The following is a 22,611-nucleotide window of genomic DNA, read 5'->3' as shown; positions in this document are numbered from 1 at the left end:
TCGAATAATCCCAACTCTCAACAAGGATCTGTAGCCCCTAGCCAACAGAAAATTGCTGAATGTTACTCAGCAGGAATGTACCTGCTAAAAACAGCCTAGGTGTGACTGCAACCTTTTATTAAGGAACAAGACCCAACACTTCTCAGAATCACAGCAGATGATAGATAGATAATAGTATTCATTCAGAACAAGTGTACCTTTCTAAAAAAACAAACCCCCCACCCATTCCCTGACATTCATTTCTCAATGAAAATAAATTTAAGTAATAGCCAGAGGTGTTGTGCACTTTCAACTTGAAGGGGCATGTGCCCTTAGTTTGGCTTTAGAAATTGTTAAATTCTGTTTTCACGATAAGTATATTTAGTTAGCATTAAAAAATATAGTACATAGACAAAAGTTGATCCTGTTCTGTATGTTTTATTCATATTAAACTCTGGTGCACACAGTCCCCCCCTCTCTGTTAAGGCTACTTGGTTTCTTCCAGCTAGAAAGCAGCAGAGGCCGCTCAGCTGAACGGCTGTGAAAATCGTGTACAATTGATGGAAACTGCAGTTGTATTAACCGCAGTGTGAGTTATGAATAACCAATCTCAGTTCATGCCATGACATAGTATGCCTTGAATGAATCTGTAAATCTGTAAAAGAATTTCACTATTTCATGTGACTTTAGCATCGGTGGTTAACAACTTGGTTAACATTGTGATATTATAATAATATGAAATAATGAATGTTAAAGTTTGGAGGAAAAGCATAGTATTATCATTGAAGGTTTAACAGTTAAAAACTGCAAAAATCTGCTTCATTAGGACTGTGTGAGTGTAGTTTGATCAGATTTGATTGAGAGTGGCTTGGCAGCATAAAGCAAATGATAACTGTCCTAACATTTTTAGTCAAATATTGCTAGATGCTGATTGGTGCTCAGAGATAAGTCACATCACCTATTTCCAACTGGGACCTGCCCACCAACCAGATTTTAGAAATGAATAATATTTCTCATGTGAAATACAGAAAAACTGTTCAAACTTAAACAAAAAAACTAAAGTTTTCACATAGGACCACATGCACAAAAACTGACTGAGAAAATCCATTTTCAGGTCCTTTAATCTAGCTTTTAAATAGCAACATGTAATGGGCACACATTAGTTTATAACAGTTATGCCTCACAGGTGTGCATTTACAAACTATTCAACTGCTCAAAGCAACTTAGGCAATTATCCATTTTATAATGATGGGAACAAGGCTTCTGCTTTGTTGAAAAAAAAAAAGCCTGATCATCTGATTTTCATCAGCTCGCCTCCTCTCCTCCCCTCTGCTCTCCCTGGCCTCAGCGCCTCCGACTGCAGCAGTGACTCATACCTTCACCAGATATGACAGAGCAGATTCATCCTCTCCCAGTTAAGACAGAGAGGTATAAAACCACTTTCCTTTCCGTACATGTACCCAGAACTTTCTCAGCCTACCGTCTGCCAGTCTCCTTCCCTCCACCGGTACCGGGAGGGACAGTCAGCGACCCGGCAGCTCTGGCTAGACGGCGGTCTGGAGCGCTGGGAACAGTCAGACTCCAGCGGGCTGCGTTGGTCTCCAACCTGGCAGAACACCTCCCGTTGCTGAATGCCATCACCGCATGATGCTGAACACTGAAAGCAGGACAAGTAAGACATTTGAAAAAGTTTATTCTTACTTTATTGTTTTACTGCATATCAAATAATTGCTGTTATAACACAAAACTATCGCGATACACCGATACACAACATACCGCGTGAGTGTACAATAACCTGGTATGTAATGGTATTTCTTTGTAAGCTAGATATGGCATTTTTATGTGGCATGAATATTGACAATATCATTTATTTAAGGGAATGTACTTGACTAAAACCATTCAATTTTATATCTATTATTTTCTATTTATTCTGCATTTATTTGTGTTCTACTTTCTTTGTGTCCCTTCACATTTGAATTTGTGCTTTGCTCATATTATAATGTCTAAATGAGGCCAACATTGAATTAGAAGTATGAGGTGTCTCTCATTGGCTTGTCAGCTTTGGTTTTTAATGAATGACACGAATAACACACATTGGTGTATTATAGGGTACTCTTAAGAAAATACATAATGCTCAAATAACTGCAACCAAGCCTCTGTGTTCATATTTTATTTATATGTTTTATATAAAGACAGATATTGATATTTGTATTTGCAGAAATGCAAATGACTTAGAGTTGGATCTTTGCTGCAACTGTAGCATCTTTAATGTCTTCGGCTATAAAAGAGAACATATTTCCACACAAACAAGAAAGAATGAGAGAAGGGTAGTTCTGTTTTGTTGTCTCCAAACTCTCTTCAGCCGTTTACCCTGATGACTGAAACAGTCACATGATATAAGCAATGCATACATTTTTATTTTTTTAGCCACGGCTGTAGGCAGGGATATTTTACAGTAACAATTTTTTTGTCTTTTCTCTTTTCAAACAGATACTGTTGATCGTTCGAAACAACCAGCACTGCACTGATGTTAAGGGTGGATTTAACATCAAAGATTAAGACAGATAAAATATTTGTGTCTGTGTTTATGTGTATACATGAGATCATGATGGCTCATATTTTTTCAGGCTAAGGGAGCAGAAAGTGATGAACATAATCAGATGATCAAGCTGAGGTGAGATCAGATAATTAGATGGGAACCGTTCCAGAGTTTTCTACATGAATCTATACAAAAACATCATCTTTTACAGACATATTTACAGCATGTCCATTGAAATGTGACACAACTTAAAGGAACATATTTCACTGTGCATTATCTGCTGTGGCTTCCCAGCAGTTGACCCACTAGGCAGCCTGTTACACCATGGGAAATCATGCTGTACTTGACTAAGAGACTCATGCGGAGTATCGTTTTCTACTGGCCTGTGTCCAGCCCCACAGCTGTTTACAGCAGACGCACATCCTCTCTGACGTATGGAGTACAGATGTGTCTCTGTGCTTGGACTCTTGGCGAGTAGGGTGAATTCAGAGAAAGAGGACATGAGAGGAGAGGTAGAAAGACAGACGTAGAGCGTTAAAGGGAGAGAAAGAAAGAGGGGGCGAGCATCAGGCTCTCGAGCAGCCCAGGTGCTCAATGTGAGTGTATGTCTGGCATGGTGACGTAGGTGGATAGCCTCTTTAGTAGGGCATTCAAAGAAAAGACAACATGTGGTTTCCATTTGGAAGGCAGAAGATAGAGAGAAAAAAGTGAGTAGCTGAAAGAGAGAAAGAGGGCCAGTACTTGAAAGAAAAAGTGATCTGTGGGAGAAAGAGCAACAGTCAGAGGGAGGATAAAAGGGACAGAGAGAAGAGGAAAGTGAGGGCCGGAGGAAGAGGAAAATATAGAGATGAGAGGGGTAGATTTACACTGGCTGGACTTAAAGTCAGTTAACCTCAGATCAAAGAGAGGGGTTGCAAATCCCTCCTGCTGTCCTACTTACTGCACTGTGGTGTCGCAGCCCAGCAAACACTACCTCAAACCCCCTTTTTGCAGCCGCCCCAGGCCTGTACTGTAACCCAGCAAACCACCATGTGATGTGTAAAAGCACCCTGCCTTAGTTAGTGGCTTGGGATGGTGTATAAATACAGTCAGGTTTTGCTGCAGATGTTTTCACTCATATGCACACACTTGCCAGCAAGCTGGTGAGCATTAAAGTGGAAAGAGAGAAAAAAAAGAGTGCATGTCTGGCAGCGTGAGAACAAGAGTGGTAGAGGAGTGTTTTATAGCAGGGTCAGAGAGTCCTACCTCTCCCCAGTCGCCAGTGCTCCACTTGGCACATTGGCCACCTCTGCAGCGCCTCTGCTTGCCGGGTTTGGGGGACACGTGTTGGCAGTCTTCCTCGGGGACGAGGTGGCCTGAGCCGCTCACGCAGCTCACCTTACGGGACTTGAAGCCTCTTCCACAGGAGGCCGAGCACTGCAAGATATCAAAGGAAAGACGGAGTTAAATAGAAATCAAAAGGTATGTTTTGTGTTAACTGTAACTGTAAAAAAGTACACACTCCAAACTAATTAAATTCAGATGTGGGTTCTTTTTTGGTCAGCATTATTCAAGTCAGGTGACATAATTTGTATTCATAATGCACATTATTTGTTAAATGTCTGGCTTTAAAGTTTAAACTGAGAAAAAAAAAAAGATTTTAAACCACATCTGCATAATTAAAAAATAGATGACAGCACAGGTATAATTAAAAACAGGTAAATGTTGATCATTATGTGGATAACATTCGAGCTGCTCAGACCCAGTTCCACGTGGGTAGCTCGTCCAATGGCAATACGTGCCAGATCATCCCGGTAGCAGTTCGTTTCACCTCCGGGTTCACCGAGTTACTGAAAGTCTAACTCAGTGTGACAGGCAGACTCACACACACACACAGCGGCGTTACATGAGGGAGTGGAGAAGGGCTGGATTGTGCTCGGATAATCAAAGGGGGCGTTGCGTTTGGGGATGGATGGGAAGCGACAGGCTCAGAGTTGAACGAGTACGTGGCCCAGCGTGCGGTGCTGTCCTGACCAGCAAGAGACTGTACTGGACAGGAACATGCTGTGACCTCTCACCTCATTTAGGGAGGGCTCATGAAAGGAGGGGCTAATAAAATGCTTATTCCCCAGTTCGGCTGGGGCACCCTTCACATCCCAATTCGATTAGTGATGTGTTACATGTATTAGAATTATTTATGTTGTTAGTGATGCCAGTGGATTGTCAGTTTATTCAATCAACAAATTTAAAAAAATGATGAAAAATGATTAGTTATGTTTTGTGCCAAGAAATAAAGAAACTATGCCATATCATGATGGTGCGGTTCTGTTTTGGTTATATTGTTGTGTTGAAATTGTAATAAAAACTGAAACACTGATGTTGCTCATTTGACACATGTGTCTTTATATGAAATGTAGCACATATGAGAAGGAGACTCCATGGTTGATGTAATAACTCACTGTCAACAACAGAGGTAATATTTTAATATTGCTGGTCAAGGTGAACACAATATAACATGTTTGTTTTAGATGCACATTGTTGAGACTAAACTTGGTCATTAGAGGGGAAAGTGGGTATTCCAGTAGAGGATCAAATCATTAAAGGTAGGCATTTACAATCCAAGGCGGTCTTCTGGATTGTTGTTGTGTTCAAACATCAGGTTTCCTCTAGTTTTATATACTTTTAACAAGGGTGTTCCTGCTGTTACACTGCTGAAATGCCCCCAGAATACCTTGGGAATCAGTACAAATGGGTCAAATTAAAACACCATGCATTTTATCAGTAAATGAACCCCTCCCCCATGCAGGGTTCATTAACTTTGCCCACAGGGTCTCTGGGGTTTTGTAATTATCCAGAGCAGTGCACCAATACAAACATAACTGCTCACACATACTTGACCTTAACATTTCCTACTTGATCATGTAATGAAATGTAAGCATAATTTTATTCACATCAAACAATACTACACTTGGTGACAGTGCCAGTCACCAATATAATTAGTTTGAACTGACTTATATTCGCTGTTCAGAGGATGATTACGATCCATGGAATTTCAGACACAAAATGCTCAATTCAAATTATACAACTTTATTTACAAAAATCCAGAGAGGCAAAGCTTCTGTGCACACCATGTCAGATGAAACACCTCTAAATACACTGCTTTCCAATGTCAGTATAGTGTTTGGGATTCCTATTGAATGCCTGTGTTTCTTTTTTTTCCCCTGGGATCACAGCAACTTCCCAGAAGTCTGTCTTTGCTGATGGGATGAACTGGGAAGGGGCCCCTCCCCAGATCAAACATGACCCTTGACCCCACCAATGCACCACTGCATTGTCTTGCTGACGGCCCTCCTCATTCGAGTCAATGTCACTGGCCCCCACATTGGTACACTGTCATCAACCCACATTAGACCAGAGTAGAGGGGCCTGACAGAAAGGGGCAAAGGGCGCTGGCAACTTCATAGCAGAGCACGCGTCACCAGGCGTCCCAGAAAGGCCGGGGTAGGCATTAAAAGTGAATGAACACAGTAAATGAGATGGGAGGTATACTGAGGCATTGTCACACAGGACAAAGATTTACCTTGATGAAAAGAGCTTTGAACTCCTGCCACAGACGGTAAAAGCATGATCGCTCAAAGAGGTCAGCAGAGGCCCTGACCACATAAAATAACAAGGATATTGCTCAGTGATTTGTGCATTTTCATTCAGGAAAAACACCCTGTTGAATAGACTGGCGGGGAGGACTGCCTTATAAGCTATTTGGCAGGCTTTTCATTTGAACCCTTTTAGCCAAAGCCATAAGTAAAGCACTAAATAACATAGGACACTTCCTCATCCACAAACACACTGTAATTACCTTAAAATTGGAGTTAAAGTTATCTTTACCAACTCTACATTTCAATAGTCTAAGCAGAGTAACTACAACTGTGCAAATGCTAGCTTAATGAATGTTGTTAGTGGTTGGTACTTATCAGTTGTCTATTTCTGACTTAACTATTTTGTGTAAGTTGGCAGCAAGTTCTTTTTTTTTTAAATGAGTGTTGGCCAGGTCACTGCGTGACAAAAATGTTTTGTTCAAATAATGAAAAAAAGCCTTTAATAGTACCTCTACTTTCACTTTAATCGTAACCTTTTCTGGAAGTGAACAGAAATCCAACAAATCCATAAAAAAATTAAATATTGACATAACATTATAATGAAGTAACAATAAATACAAGTAATTACATAAATATACAGAAATCTTGAAACACAGACTAATACTGCCATTTGTGAATAAGAGACATACAATATACTTATTTCAAGAGCCTGTTGATATGGTGTTAGTGCTGTACTGCTGTTTGCACCAAGAAGCTGAGCACAAGAAGTCAAACTGCCAAGACTGAAAAATGAAATGAAGCAGTAATACTAGGAAAATTCACTGTGGAGTGCTAATATTGTGTTCTACTTTCACTGATTCAACCTAGATTTGATTTATGCTGCCTTAAAATCACGCATGTGGGAATCATTACATGCAGTAGTTCTCATTAGTAAATGATGTGTGGTAAAAAATGTACTCACTGCTGTGTTAACAGGCCCTTAAAATAAGGTGTGATGTCAGTACAGACATTTATGACCAGGAGGAGTCAACTGGGTGGGCTGCAGGCAAAGGTTGCCCCTAACCACAGATTCTGGATCAGTTTTCACTTTCCACAATAGGATGGTAAGCGTTACAAAGTGGGAGATGACACGCACCCCGGATCTGTGTTTAGGGCCATCAACTGCACTGGATAGCCTCAACAACTCATGCTTAATCTTAGCCAGCCAAAATCCCTCCAGTGCAAGGGAGAGAAAGATACGGCAGGGGGGCAATCATAACAGAGACTGAGGTAGACACATTAGGTTGGCTCAGAGTAAGAGCTCTGGATACAAAACACTATTAACTTCCCCTGTGGTCACAGGTATCACGTGTTCAAAATACAACATTTTAATAGGCCATTGTCTTAAAGTTGATTGATGGACATTCAAAGACACATCAGCGTTATGTAATCAAATTTGACACACTGCATTTCACTATATGATCAATCCACAAAGTGCTCATGGAATGAAAGAAAACATACGGAAGAGGCAGCATCAAAACACAATGTGCCAAAACACACACCTACCCGCTCCAAAAATGTGATGGTTCAGTTTTGATATTTATATCTTATATCTCCCTTGTTTGGCCAAAGCACCACTGTAGTGTAGGTTATCATAGTTTAATGGCTAGTTGAGTTGTGTTTTGTTCCAAGTGAGGTATTGTTGAGCATAGCATATTTAGCAACTCCAAGTACTTACTGTACAAAGCAAATATTAACTAACACAATATAAATACACTCATATCAAGCACCTTTGGAGCAGAGAGCTTTAAACCTATTGTTTTGGCCACACTAAGGAAATCTGGGTCAAAACCCTCTGCCAAACTGGAATACAATGGCTATTAGTTCTAATTACCACAAACTCAGTGAGACACTTTATTTTACAGTGCTGGTACAGCTGCTGTTTCCTATGGAACTATGATACTGGACGTTTCAGGAACTTTTGAGTCAACATATGAATGCTCCAATGTCAATGTTATTTTGGGATCGCACCACTGTTGGTTTCATAGCAGAGGGTAAATACAGTAAAATGATACTGTAAAATAAAGTGTCTAAATAAGATTAATAACTTCTCTAACAAACCACATGTGCCTTAAGACAAATTGAATTCTTGATACAATAGCCATTTCAAAGATGTATATAGTACAAAGATGTATATATAGTACATAGCCCAAATATAGTCCCATGTAGGTTGGTGCTTTAAATGTTCATATCGGAACATCAAACTGTATTGTGTAGCACCGCATATTTGGAGATTATGGGCCATTCTTTGGATAATAAATGAACAAGGCATCGTACTGTATATTCCTGATATACAAAAACATTCATCAGTATTTGCATATGAACAACGATTGGCTAAATGTGCGAATACAAAGAGCTAAGACACAAAATAAATCACCTTTTAAAGTTAATGCTATATACAAAAGATAAAAAGGAAAAAATATCTTAATAAATTATCTTTAAAAACAATATTTTACAAAACTAACTTTGATTGTGATACAAAGTGATCCTGAATTTTTCAATACTAATACAAGGCTCAACAACAGTTTTATGGTAACTAGGACTGACAAAAAAAGTTCTTATGGTCACAGCTGTCACTGAAGCATTGTGTGATGTTGTACTTTTTTGGCATATTGCAAGTGAGCGTATCTTTGCCATTTAAGTGCAACAGAAATTAACTTTCCAAATGTCTTGAGGAAACGTTGATCAATCGCAGGCACCAGAGAGGGAACAGGAAGTGGAGGGGGTTAAAGTAAAAGTGGAGAAACAGGGGCACAGTATATTTTCTCCAGTGCATAAGCACCATAGACATCCTGCCCCTTTGAGACTGTTTGTGAAAGAGTAAGACTACAGGTATTTGGAAAAATGTGAGGTTGAAAAACAAGGTATAGAGTATTTTTTTTTTTTTTTTACGAGCGTACCGAGCTCCATGGGTCAGTGCTCCAGTGGGGGCTAGACGGGCACGGCTGAGTATTGCACTGCTCACGATCTGGTGGCTTGTCATGGATCTCGCAGCTCAGATCATTGAAACGCTCACCATTTGGACGCTGACATACCACCAGCCTCGTCTTTATCCCACCTCCACATGGCTTGGTGCACTGAAGACAGCAGGAGGAGAGGTTGTGTTTTACAGATGGGCATGGGAAAAAGATTTGAGGAAGATGTGAGGGAAAAAAACTAGGGCTGTTTTTTTAATGTGAAAATAGATCTGTCATGTGTGAAGCTCGGAGAATGTGAGTTTGAGCTTCAGGTGATTTCTGATGTATTTTCCAACGTTCACACTGGGTAAATTCTGCATGAGTCAAACTAATTATTCAAACACAAATGAACATCCCCAAGTTTACATTTTTCTCTCTAAGCAAGCCCTCTAAACTGCTGTAAAGTGGTGTCTGCCTTACCTCTCCCCAGCTGCCATAGATCCACTGTGGACATGGCCCTGACTCACAGGATCGTTGCTCACTGGGCCGGCTGCGATCCTCACAGCTGTTGGCAGGGTAGCCGTTCTCATCCTGGCACACTACAACACGTCGCTGAAAGCCTCCTGCACATGTGCTGGAGCACTGTTGTCAGAGAGAGAGGAGTGCACACTGTCAAGTAGATGGTTCTCACAAACAGATGCACGATGTATCGGTGTAAATGACGCCCAGAGGGATATACTGTATATTATTTACATTCAGACATGGTGATGTCCAAATACATACTAATTTAAAGTCCCTGCTGCAAAGTAATAATGTGTCTTTGTGTACATAGAAAATCACTTAGAGACATACTAAACAATACTAAGATAAATGTCATGTCAAATGACTGACCATGTCTGCTGATATATTAAAATACATATCCTCAGGACAGAGGAAGGAAGAGTCACCAGAAATAGCTTAAATCACATCCCAGAATTATTTAAAGGTCAAAGTTATTTTTGGACAGAGATTATCACTAACCCAGTTTCTAAAAAAAACATCTGAACAATACAGAGAAAGAGATCCATGGGGAGGGTGGGGGGGACAGCCTGTGGTTCTTGGGTCACGCTATCCTGTGGTGTTACATCACAATGGCTATGGCCTTGTCTTAAAAAAAGTGCAGGACCTGGAGAAGTGAGCTTCACTTCATGAATGTTTGTCAAAGTCTGTATCAGGTTACAAGAATGTGTTGTAGGTTCATGAAGTGCTATTAAAGAATATGCTGAACTTTAATTTACTTTAGTGCTTAAAGCATCCAAAGTTCCTACAACACAAGTAAAGCAGACAATACCATGAGAGTATCACTAGAGTAACTTTTGTTAGGATTCTTTCATCCTGCATACACTCACCTTTAGCTCAATTGACAGAAGTCTCAACAAATTTAGTAGTAATAGTTGTCTCAAAACAGACACATTATTGAATGTTATATTGCTGCCGTCAGTGAAAAGCATTGCTATGTTTCCTCTGTATGAAGTGCCTTGAATAGTTCCTGGTGTGGACAAGTAGTGTGTAATGTAGTGTCTTTACAAAAAGCTATATCAGTGCTGCTTCAGCTCAGCAGCTGTCTCATTATCCCACTTGATAAAAGTTTCTCTGGACTTCTATTGTTGAGATAAGGGTTTGGTTGCACAAGATCAAGCACAATATTTCAAATGTCTGGCCCCATAGAAAAGGTTTGTTGACCATTGTGCTGTGATACTGCTGTCTGTAAGATGCCTCACCGCGCCCCAGGGTCCAGTCCGCCATTGGTGGGATTGGCTACGGGGAATGTTGTTCCTGTTGCTGCTGTTTGGTGAGGACGGGAGAGGTCGGGACTCACTGGAGCGGGACGGGCACTGAGACATGGCACAATCCTGCTCTGTGGTTGGACGATCGTCTGGGTCACACTCACTAGCATTCACTTCTTGGTCACTGAAGTTGACACACAGTACCTGCCGTGTGGTCTTCCCCTGGCCACAGGTCACTGAGCACTGAAAACACACACACACATAAACATTATGTAAACGATATCAGCATCCACATACAAACAAAAAGACATACATACGCACTCCATGACTCTGTTTCATGGGAGGCACTATAAATAAAAGTAGGCTTTGTCACATAGTATGAGGCAAGTTTGACACCATAAAGGGTGATTGCCATATTAACTATTGCTATAACTATGGGTTTATTTTATGACTGCGATCATTTCTGGTCTTCTCACCCATAAATTCTACTGTTCCCACTCGCACAGATACTTGAACACAGGTGAGGAGGTGCACTTTTTATATGGCCAAACCCCTATTTTATTTACTTGAGACAACCTTATGTATGAAGAGACTAATGTAGTAAGACTTGGGTCTTCACCTTCATAAATTTCTAGTAGAGGCTTTCAAGGGACTGATTAAGTTATTGAATTATATTCGATATGCCACCATCATGCATAGGCAGAACACACTGTATATGTGTATGTGCATCATTGAAAGCTATGTGTGTGGCTGATAAAATAAAGGTAAGAATGCTTGCTAGTTTGTGTGTGAATTTTATTTTTCCTCTTCCTCTTTCTTCCTTTCTACCTGTCTTCCCCTTTCATTCCAAGATATTTGAGGATCTTATAAATAAGAACTAATTTCAGTCACATGTATATCATCTCAGTCACTACCCAAAATCTGTGATCATAGATGACACTCGACTGTGAAAAAAAACATTCTCCATGATGCTCAGACATGATGTCTGAATGACTGTAGCTGCTGCATATGTCCACCGCAAGACCCTAAGATATTTAAACCTTTTCACAGGGAGATAGCAACTAAATCCCAGTCCAGTGACCTGTTCCCTATTGCCTAAGATACAGAGGTGTTAACCCCATTTCCAGTTGCTTGACACTTGGCTGGAGACCCACCTAAAGGCCTGCTGGTGGCCAAAATCAGATGAGACCAGCAGAACTATGTCAACTACATACGTATGGTATCTCATCTTGAAGCCACCAAAGTAAGACACATTCTACACCTCAGCTGCGCTGTGAAAATGCGCCCAGAAACTTCACAATCAGACAAGGCACAACTTTCCCAGAGTTCAACACCCACTAAAAACAAGCTTGACTTGGTAGTGAAGATGCAAACACAGCTCTCGCTCCGATTTTACAGGAACTGAATGGCACACAGCAAATGGCCAGTGCTCCATTACTGGCTGCCGATGCACTATCTGCTTAAAGTACACATCTCTCTTTCTAGGAAAATAACACATGCCAGATCTTCTGCCAAGCAATAATGGTGTCTCACTCAGCTCCTCCCTAGCAGAGTCCACTTTCTGTCTTGCATAAGGTGATCTATTATACTTATGCAACAGCTGTCTACTCTAAAACCTTGCCTGGGATTACAATGTCCAGAGGTTTACACTGCTCTGTCACATATAGTGCAAGAAGGTTTTACATATATTAAGTTGATGTATATGATGTGACACAAAATGAAGCTGTTGGGTAACATGCTGTAGGCTGTTGGGTCCTCAGAACAATAACAAAAAATCTGTGATATTACAGGGTTCTGTCATTGTAGATAAAGACGTCCATTTTGCTTTGGGTTAGTAAATTATGTGTGTGTGTGTGTGTGTGTGTATGATAGGCTTCTGAATCTCTTTGGCCTTGAGATGAACTATTTCCTTTTGGGGGTTCAATGAATGTCTTTGGCCTGGTGGGAACAAGTGTGTGTGTGCATACGTTTGTATGTGTTTGTGTGTCTGCATGATGACCAGACCTGCAGTCTAGCTGTACTGTATCACCAGAATGCTGATGAGAACCATCTGTAAACAAGGCTGGAGCCCCTCACTGCAGCCCCTTGCATCTCCTAGCTCCAGAAACTTGTGCTTCACTCCAGCTCGTCTCTCTCACACACATAAATACACAGAAACACACACACACAAGCTCCCTCTCTAGCCTCATTCCAGCCCTCCTCCAGGCCTCGAAACACACTTGCCTCCCAGCTGCCACACTGTTTCCACAACCCTGCTCACACAAACATCTACATAGCGTGTTTGGACACTGATTGTTAGTGTAGGTGAAAAATAATGTTGAGTATACTGAAATAAATAACTTTGCAGGAAGAAAAACATCTGGATGGCAATATTGATGACGCACAATTTAGGTTAATGAACAGTGCTGTCCATCAGTGTAATGGGATGCAGATCTGGGGAGAAATGCTTATTGATTCAACAATTTTCCAAATTTCCAATTATTTGAAACGGTCCTCTAAAACATTAGGTGAGGTAACGGAAATTTAGTCGCAGCAGCTTAACATTATAATTTTGAAATCATGTATGACAACTGGGTCAGCTACAAATGAATAAATGATGACGACGGGTGTGTTTTTTACCACTGTCCACTCCAGCACTTTCCACTGTCCGCAGGCCACTACCGAGCACACTTCTCTGGCAGGGGGTTTTGGTAGGTGGGCGCATGCCGACTCCTCTGCCACACCACCCTGGTTGTCACGGCAACTCACGTAGCGCATCCGTGTCCCTTTGCCACAGCTGGCACTGCACTGTTGTGCAGAGGAGAAATGTTAAGAAGCTGGGAACCAACACAAAGACAAATGGACAGAAGATGCAGCAGGACAACCAACCTGGGTCCAGGAACCAAACCGCCACTGGGTTTTGTGGCTCTGGTGGGAGGGGACTTTGGTCCCTGGGGGAACAGGGTGGCTGCTGGGACACTGGGCCAGTTCACAGTCCTGTGGAAGAGAGGACACATATACCCATTCATGCAGTGATTAACAAAATGAATATACTAACAAAATCTGCCGATGACCACACAATACTGTGAATAACACAGATCCTCTGACATGGGACAGTCATTAACAACTTAAAGTATATTCCTACAGCTCTACATTTGAGAGTAGTTGTGTTTCCCATCAACCCTTTCCCCCCACCTTACCAAAACAACATGAACAGGGTCTGCCCTGTCAGTTCAAACTATGGATTGTGGCAGTAAGCCACTCAGCATAAAGCCCTGATCCCTGTCATAACAGGTCATAGTGGAGTGGTATTCAGGGCTCCAATGCCCATGCTGGCGTGGTTCAAAACTCCACCCCTCATCCACCCCCTTGTCCCTCACCTTCCGCCCTTTCCTCTTTCTCCCCCCATGCCCTCTGGTGCCCTCTGACCCCCAGTCTCTCGGAATGAGAGCCTTAATCAGGTCGCACAGGCTCAGAGCAGGCTCCACATTCCACACTCTACCTCATAACGGAAGCAAACAGGCATCATGGCAGCACTTAAAGTAGATGCAGATGTATGCACACTTCCTGTCAGACTGTCACATTTTACTTATATAAACTGATCAAATACATATTCAGATTTTGTGATGACCACGTCAGCTTTTATCTTTACGTGTATACTACAGCTTTACGGCTTTCACAAGTTATATAATAGGCCCAAGTGGTGCTCATAAATACACTCAAAACTATCAATGTGAGGAAATTATGGAAAGCATCTCTCGCCTCCGCCTCTCTTCTCCATTTACTCAGACCTCCATCCATCTATCTGTCCCTCTTTTTATAAGCCTTGCTTGGTGGCTGGTGGTGGTGGGACTGGCGGCCTCGTGTCCCACTTCATGGCTGGCTGGTTAGAATCACAACGAGGTGGGGCGACTGCTTCAGGGTCACTGGCTCTGCCGGCCCAGGGACTGGAATTAAGAGCTGCTGCGACTAGAGGGGGGCCTCATCCTGAGTCTGCATGCTCAGCCCTCTGAAATAGGTTTACGCCCCACGCTGACCAGACAAAACTCTCATTCAGCTCAAAATAGGTTCCATTGGTCTTTCTGTGTCTTTATGTGTGTGGAACACTTTAAGAACAGATGCACACGCAGATGTAGACAACATGAAGAGTGAAAGTCTCCAACATTGCACTGTCTCTGTCTTCATTACTAGTGCGTGGAGGAGACAGGGGGTTACATCACTTAACCATCACTGTTGTGTCACCTTTCAACTGGCCTGCTTCAAATGTTAGTAATTATTTATTTTAAGAAGAATATTATTTATTCACGTCTGTAGTAAAGAGTACAAGAACACCTGTCACGATTAGGGGATGTATCAGTAAGATCTAAACTAAGAGTAAATACATATAAATACATAAAGCGCTCTGCCAGACCTGCAGTGTTGTGGTGTCTCTTAGAGTTTTTGAAGAATAAGACTGCAATGGGGTTACCTGCAGGCTCTGTACTCTGAGGGATTCTAACTGAGAGCTGTGTATCTCTATGTGGGGATAGTGAGGCCTGTATAACCTGCCCCTCTGTCTTTCCCTCTAGACCAAACTAGATCAGACAACACAGCTTTATTGAGACAGGGTGGAAATGATATGCGCATGTTTGCCTGTGTCTGTTTTGAGTGTTAAGTGTGCATGAACGTGGATGCTTCCTTCTCTCCTATCTGTATAAATCAGTTTGAGAATCAGCCATAGAAAAACTGTTCTCCTCACAATGAGGAAGAGTTACAGAGATTGTGGGCAGTTAAGAGGAGTAAAAGAGAGGTTATAGAGAGGGAGAAGAGATGTCCCCTTTACCTGGGTGTCGGTGGGTCGGGTGGCAGCATTACATTCAGTGTCTTCCATGACAGCACCGTAAGACCCAACCACACACTTCACCGCTCGCATCTGGTAGCCTGGCCCACACGAGGTAGTGCACTGGGTTCAAAGAGGGAAAAAAAGGAGGGGAGTTGGGGGGGGGACATTAGTAACAGTGGGCCAATGTGAATACTGAGAAAAAGGCAAGGAAGTCAAACAGAAAACAGACCGTTCATCTGAGCCAACAAAACAACCCCCACACACAAACAAATAAAAAACTGTAAGTCAGCCTTGGCAAAGACGAGGGCTTCTTTTACCCCTCCACTCCCCTGACAAACACCCTAAGATCAGTTGCAAGCAGATAAGAGTCTCAAATATCAAATACATGAGAAACCTTAACTCATATACATTGCACTTGTCGTTTTTTCGTCTGTAGCCAAGTCAGAGGGTACTACCCCGCGCTCTCTTCTGCCTCACTGCTTCCAATGAAACAGGGTCAAACTTGTGTGGCGGCAGCTTCAGCTACCATTTGACCACGCTTCATTAAACAGCTTCAAATATACCTTAACATGCACACATCCTCTGATGTTATGGGGGGGCACAAAAATATCTCACATTTTTGGGTGTTCAGTTCTCTGTGTACACACACAAATGTGACTGAGCTTGCACACACAGACACTAGTATATACTGTATGCATAACCCTATATAAAGCTTTTGTAGAACATCCCAACTCAGATCATCCATAGCTTTTTTATATCTATTTTGGCAGGATGTGTTCTGTGTCTAAACAGGAAAGAGAATAAGGGAGAGAACTAAATGATGAGCTTAGCTTATCTGTGTCCTCCCCTTGGCTTATATCTGGGGAGATTTCATCAGAGAAGTAACAGCGTTTGTATACGTCAGCCTCTGGGCTGCTTCCCATCAACTCGGTAGACTTTTATGGTAAATATGAAGCCAGTGGTTGTGGATCAACATGTCAGGAATAGCCTCTTAGATGACTCCACAAAAAACACCACTTTGTTTTCTAATATAAGACTCACATCAAGCACAGATGTAAAATACCATTGCAATTTATTTAGTCATAACTAGGAGTTTTAAGCATACATGATTTCCTGCCATGATTCAGATTACTTTATCTCATATGGTCAACAGGCCAATTTTAGAATAGAATACTTGATGTCTCTATAAGGAAAATAGTGCAATTTCAGATCACAGACCAGTTATTTGCTGTTTCACCTGTTGTGGAATATTAATACATTATTTAACACCACACTTAGGTAGCTATATCCCTGGATTTGTCACCTGTCCTTGAGCTGTACCACTCCATCAGTACCTATCCTCTTTCCCCACACATGACCCTGTTCAAACAATTCTTAACAACCAACCTTGAACAAAGGATAGAGTGAAGTGTATACTATATACTATACATTACTGTTACCACAGGGGTTACTCACCTGTCCCCAGGGTCCGACCTGCCAGGAGGCACACTCCTGCTGCTGGCATGTCTGCACCGATTCAGGTTTAGATGAGCCACAGAAGCGGTCGTCTAGACGGTCCTCACCAAACTGACACCATGTCTGGCGGTGCTTGTAGCCTTTCCCGCATGTCACAAGGCACTGAAAAGTAAATGTTTCAGGTTTTAGAGATAGATGTGTATACAGTATACAGCACTGGCTGTAACCAGTCATTGAGCCTGCAGCAAGCTCATGGCAGAGGATGATTTCTTGGTATCATGCAAAGCAGGATAAGCAGATTCCAAAACAAATGGGCAAAAATCAGGGCAAAAGTGTTTATTTATGTGTGAGTACAGTGGATATGTATACAGTACAGTGTGGCTGTTTGTATTTAGCAGCACCACATGGGAGATGTAAAATATTTCTGGAATGCAGCCCAAAGCTGTGCAAGCTCCTTGGTCTACAATGTGAAAATTGTACAGCAGTTAAGTACAATCCTACCCTGCAATCACCGATTTCCCAACATTCACTGTAGTGGAAGGAGGGGAGTAACTCTCCCAAAGTTGAGACATGCACAATCAACAGTGGGATTTTACATTTGACCCAGATTACGGCTGTCTTATTTACACTACGTCTGTTCCTCTTTACACTGAGTAAACCCACCCATATAAACACCAGGAAGTCTTCCTCACACATACAGTAAATGTAATGTATATGTAAATGCTTTATGTAACGCTATGATTGTATAAACTCAAAAATAACATAATACTCATTCCTCTCTATATATGTGATTGGAAATGAAATGAAATTCAACACTTTAATGTAAATATTTAGTGTATATAAAGATTAAAATATCAATAATGTGATATGTGCCATCATCTGCTAAACCTCTGCACTTCCTTCATTAGGACCTCTATATTGGACCAGTCATCCTCTAAGGGAAGTACAATAGCAACTGAACTGACCTCAGACCAATCGCCAGTTTTCCATTGTGGACAGAGGAATTCATTGCAGGGTTGGACAGTCAGCTTGTCCCTTTGACTGCACTTGCTCTCATCACCGCCAGCCTCCGCTGCCTTTCGACACACTGCCCCTCGTCGGCGGGTGCCCCCACCACAGCTCTTGGAACACTGAAGTACAAACATTTGAACATCAATCTGTGATAATCTGACACACAGGACAAACATTTGGACACAAACCCCACGTTTCCTACAACAGTCTCACCTCTGACCAGGGAGAGTACTCCCAGCCTCCTGGGTTACAATCTCCATGGCAACCTTCCTTGTCATCAGGTTTGCGCTGACCGCTACAGTAGCGGTCATCAACCTTCTGGGTCTTGCCATCTGTACGGCTGATTTTGGCACAGAATATTTCCAGGGTACGATATCCCAGGCCGCACTGGGCTGTGCACTCACTCTTACGGGCAACATGCCACCTACATCAGGGGTGAGAGATGTCAGTATTTTGTACAGGACCAAGTGAAGAAAGACTGCTGATTGGTTGATAGGTTGGTGAAATTGCTAATACAAACCTGAGTTCACATTCTGTGTTGCAGGGCTCAGTGATGACAGCAGGTCTGGCTGTACCATGACACCTCTGGTCTGACACCACCACCCTGTCTGACTCTCTGCTACAGAGAATCTTCCGCTTGCGCTCTCCTATGAAGACACAATGAAACAGGTTTGGATGCCAGGTAAATTTTTTGAAAAAGTCAACAGTGTCTCTTATTCATGAGCACAATATAAGAGAAAAAAAGTTGAAAAATTGCATCCACAACAGTATTTTTTGTAACCTCCACAATTATATGATATTAAAGAAAATATCTTGTGTATGAGTTTAAATGAATAGAACTGATTTTGCCTCCTTTGTTCCTTTGTATGTTGTTCTTTGAGAAATCAGTATGCAAATATTTATGACTAGCATTGTAATCTAAAGTTTAATAATTTCATCCTCAAATGAAACTCCACACACCCCTGCACTGCCTGACCTCAGCTTCTGTGTGATCCTGCAAATCCTTATCTGAGTCGATGCAACAGCTTGCTCAAGTACAATATAAGTCGTCATAGGAATCCCAATGAATACCAGCAGAAATCTGTGTGTGCTTCACCTTGGCTCCTGTGTTGACATCCTAGTACTGAATCACGGTGCACCTACTGTACAGTAGGGGAAAGAGATTTAAACCTCATGTGGGTCCAGGAAATAGACTCTCTATCAGTACCTCATGTTACCAAGTTTTGCAACCCAGTGCTATGAGAGCTTACTTTGCCCCAGACTGCTAGAAAGGCCATATAAATTGGAGAATCAAAAGGTGCTGAGACCATTACATGTTAGTTGTTTATCCTGCTGTGTGAACTCTTTGGTTTCTCTTTGGAATTCAGTCTCGGTTGTTAAAGCAGGGCAGTGGCAAAAAGTGGATAAAGAGATTCTCAGACAAAATGTTTGAGTCATAACACAGAAGGTTTTTGAGTTTACCTGCAATCCGCCTCTGCACGCCCACATACCCTGACATATCCGCAGTCGAGCCAAGGAAGATAATTTGCCACCGCATACTATGAAGTTGAACTTTAATCGCTTGTTCCAAACCTTTAAGTCTAGCATGGGCCTGTCAAGTTTAGCCAGACACTCCTCACTTCTCTTATGCCTCTGGCTCACAGGTTCCAACATCTCCCCTCTTTGTTCCATCTCACCACACCATTTATCATTCAGTGCTCCCATCACCTCATTCTGCCAACCCCTTGTGCTTCTCCCTCACCTTGGCACAGGCGGCTGCACTCCTGCCAGGGGCCATAGGCATCCCAGAAGAATTGCTGAGGTTTATCCTCTATGGGGATGTTGAAGGAGTACCTGACGTCTGGGTTGTAAAGGTTCCCGACAGACAGCACCTGGAGAAAAATTAATTATAATACGGTTAGAATGTGGCATTTTAACATTAAAGATTGTCCTCCAGCAAAAAACATGTAGAGATCAAGCCTGCAGAAGCATTCAAATTCCTACATTCAAAATATCTTCAGTCTCACTCATACCACTTCTTCTAAACCAATCAAGCTTTGCATCTCATGATGGTATATTAAGGAGGACAGTTTACCTGAACAATGATCTCCTCCTCGATACGGTCAGTACAGTTGATCCTCTCAATGACATGGTCAGAGCCACTGTACTCGATGACAGCATTTCCTACTTTGATTTCCCTTTTGAACATGCTGACCACAAACTCTCCATTAAGCAGGAACTCTCCACGGCTATTTGATATGGCTGCAGGGAGACAGAAAACAACAGTCACATACTACTTGATACTTGATCCCACTGAAACAGAAGGCCAGAATGAGTAGTATTCCATGTAAAATCAAATTATCTTTCCTTAATTGGCACATGACTGCAAAAAATGTTAAAAATGTGAAATGTTTTGTGAAAATTACACATGATCTTGAGCTAATTTACAGAATACAATGGCCCATTTTTGCAGAGCAGATTAGCAACACAGTGGCGGACGTTTTCATTTACAGTAAGGCACATGAAGCAGGCAGCAGAAAACCTTATTGGGGTAAAATAATCCCCTATTCCTGGAGAAGTCCCATCCAGGGGCGTCCTGTTCTGCTCAACAGCCAGTCTGCTGCACTCATTCACCCTAATGCGATTATGGAGCTAATTTCCTGCCTTTACTTTCCTCGCCATTTCACACATATGACTGTGGACAGCGGCACTCATTCTGGCAATCTTCCCCACTTTGGGCCCCTAATGACTGTGCTCATACACAAATACATATAAATACTCACAAAAAGCTACACACAAAGGGTGACACGTGAAAAACAATGTACAGAAGCTTGCATGTAGGGTTAAAGATCCGCAAATATTCAATCTTTCTATCAAAGAAACACACAGAATCAAAGAAATAACCACCGCAATATGCAGTTATATACAAACTACACATGCAGACACACACTTGTTTTGACCTTAATGGAATGGTACCCAGAGGGCTATCTGAGCTCAAGTATTAGCATGCTCGTGCCAACAAGACATTTGCACTAATAGCTGACAAAGCTGCCACATCCAGACTGACAGACAAGCACATGGTACAAGCACAGAAAATAACACACCTGCACACACAAAAGACACAAAAGCTTTTAAACTACCTGACCTTGCAGGAATGGTACCCACAGGCCTAGTTCTGGCTCATTAACGTGTTAGCATGCATAATATATGCCAAGTCCTTATATTTGCAGTTCATGAATTTCTACTAAAAGACGAACACTGTCATTCACAGGCAGACAGGCAGAGACCAAACATGCTGATCAAGGAAGATGCATTTTTACCATCGCATTGATTCAGAAACAGCTGGAAACAGTATGAACACATGGATACTGACAGTAGTTCCTTTCAAATACTACTGTGAAGTACAAAGAATGTTGTATGTTGTGTCTTACCGAGGTAGTTGTCATCCTCCGGTTTCCCTGAGTAGCTGTGTTGACGCACATCTATGTTTGTAGCACCACTGGGTATTCGCACTACTTCATTATAGCCTGTAAATATCATGTATAGTGCACTTAGATCATGAGTACAATGAGCTCTGTGTCTACGGTAACAACAAGCCCTTCTCAGTGCTATTTATTTTGATGAATACAGGTACAAATGTGTTAAAGCAATAGATCAAGAGGATCTAAAGAGCTGTTGTTATTTATACCTGCTGAATGGAGAATGGTGTGATAATAAAAAGAGGCTGTAGCTCACCGTAGCGTACAATGTTGAAGGTGCCTGCTACAGTTTTGCAGGAAGAGTTGTCACCTCCGCACACGCCACACTTGTCCCTCCTAGCTTTCGAGTTCAATACATGGTCACAGCCTGCTTGCTGCTCAGTAAAAAGGGAGGGATGGATAAAAATTAAAAAGAGAAAATACCAAGAGTTATATAAATTGTAATGGGAAAAAGGGACAAAAGAAGTTAAATGGAAGAAAACTTCAAAAAAGGACAAAAATTGCCTGGAGGATAAGGATAAAAAGGAGGAGATAAGTTAGGCAGATGACATTAGATCAGTGGCTCCCAAAGTGGGTGGCCCCCCTGGGGTGCCATGAGGACAGGCCAGGGGTGCCGCAAGATTAATCATATCATTGTTCATCTATTATGCATTTTTAATAAAGTTTCACCACAAAAAAAAAATCTGCGACATTCACATTAACTAAGTTTTATGTTACATTGTTGAACATAACGAAACTGAATAAATAAGCAATAAATATCAACATCACCATATTAAAAATTTAATTTTAAGTTTAATGAGCAGGTAGTCGCAGTTGATATGACAACTCACAACTCACACTTTCTGGAATGGAAGTTTTGCAGGAGCTTAGCAGTCAGAAAAAAGTGAGCATCAGAGCAGCAATAGAAAGATTTGAGATGGTAAACAGCTCAAAGAAACGCTGAAACATCTCAGCTCTCAACACAGAGACGACTGAATCTGAGCCGACCGACAAAACTACGGCTCGGCTAACGGCTTCACAGACAGGCTTTGGCTGCTTGTGGAAGACGGATATCCATCTGTCTGTGAGCATTCACCGTGGTATTACGCATT

General features: G+C 41.9%; 1 protein-coding gene across 4 annotated transcripts in view; it reads right to left on the bottom strand.

The window, feature by feature from the left end:
• adamts9 (ADAM metallopeptidase with thrombospondin type 1 motif, 9) overlaps positions 1–22,611 on the bottom strand; it is a 46,400-nt gene that overhangs the window by 9,164 nt on the left and 14,625 nt on the right. For 2 of the 4 annotated variants that reach the window (XM_042405923.1, XM_042405921.1), the window contains exons 15-30: positions 21,777–21,894; positions 21,473–21,568; positions 20,137–20,303; positions 19,804–19,933; positions 18,583–18,709; positions 18,276–18,486; positions 18,017–18,181; positions 17,052–17,213; positions 15,597–15,716; positions 13,664–13,771; positions 13,415–13,582; positions 10,790–11,038; positions 9,510–9,671; positions 9,033–9,209; positions 3,764–3,934; positions 1,460–1,636 (exon numbers count right to left, since the gene is read on the bottom strand). In XM_042405923.1, the coding sequence (XP_042261857.1) occupies positions 1,460–1,636; positions 3,764–3,934; positions 9,033–9,209; positions 9,510–9,671; positions 10,790–11,038; positions 13,415–13,582; positions 13,664–13,771; positions 15,597–15,716; positions 17,052–17,213; positions 18,017–18,181; positions 18,276–18,486; positions 18,583–18,709; positions 19,804–19,933; positions 20,137–20,303; positions 21,473–21,568; positions 21,777–21,894 (2,508 nt within the window). Of the gene's footprint in view, positions 1–407; positions 1,356–1,459; positions 1,637–3,763; positions 3,935–9,032; positions 9,210–9,509; positions 9,672–10,789; positions 11,039–13,414; positions 13,583–13,663; positions 13,772–15,596; positions 15,717–17,051; positions 17,214–18,016; positions 18,182–18,275; positions 18,487–18,582; positions 18,710–19,803; positions 19,934–20,136; positions 20,304–21,472; positions 21,569–21,776; positions 21,895–22,611 lie in introns of those variants that run through there. The other 2 variants (XM_042405925.1, XM_042405924.1) reach the window with 2 other exon arrangements.

This window comes from Thunnus maccoyii, chromosome 3, assembly GCF_910596095.1.
Source record: "Thunnus maccoyii chromosome 3, fThuMac1.1, whole genome shotgun sequence".
NCBI classification, from domain to species: domain Eukaryota; kingdom Metazoa; phylum Chordata; class Actinopteri; order Scombriformes; family Scombridae; genus Thunnus; species Thunnus maccoyii.
This window is presented reverse-complemented; position numbering and strand designations above follow the sequence as displayed.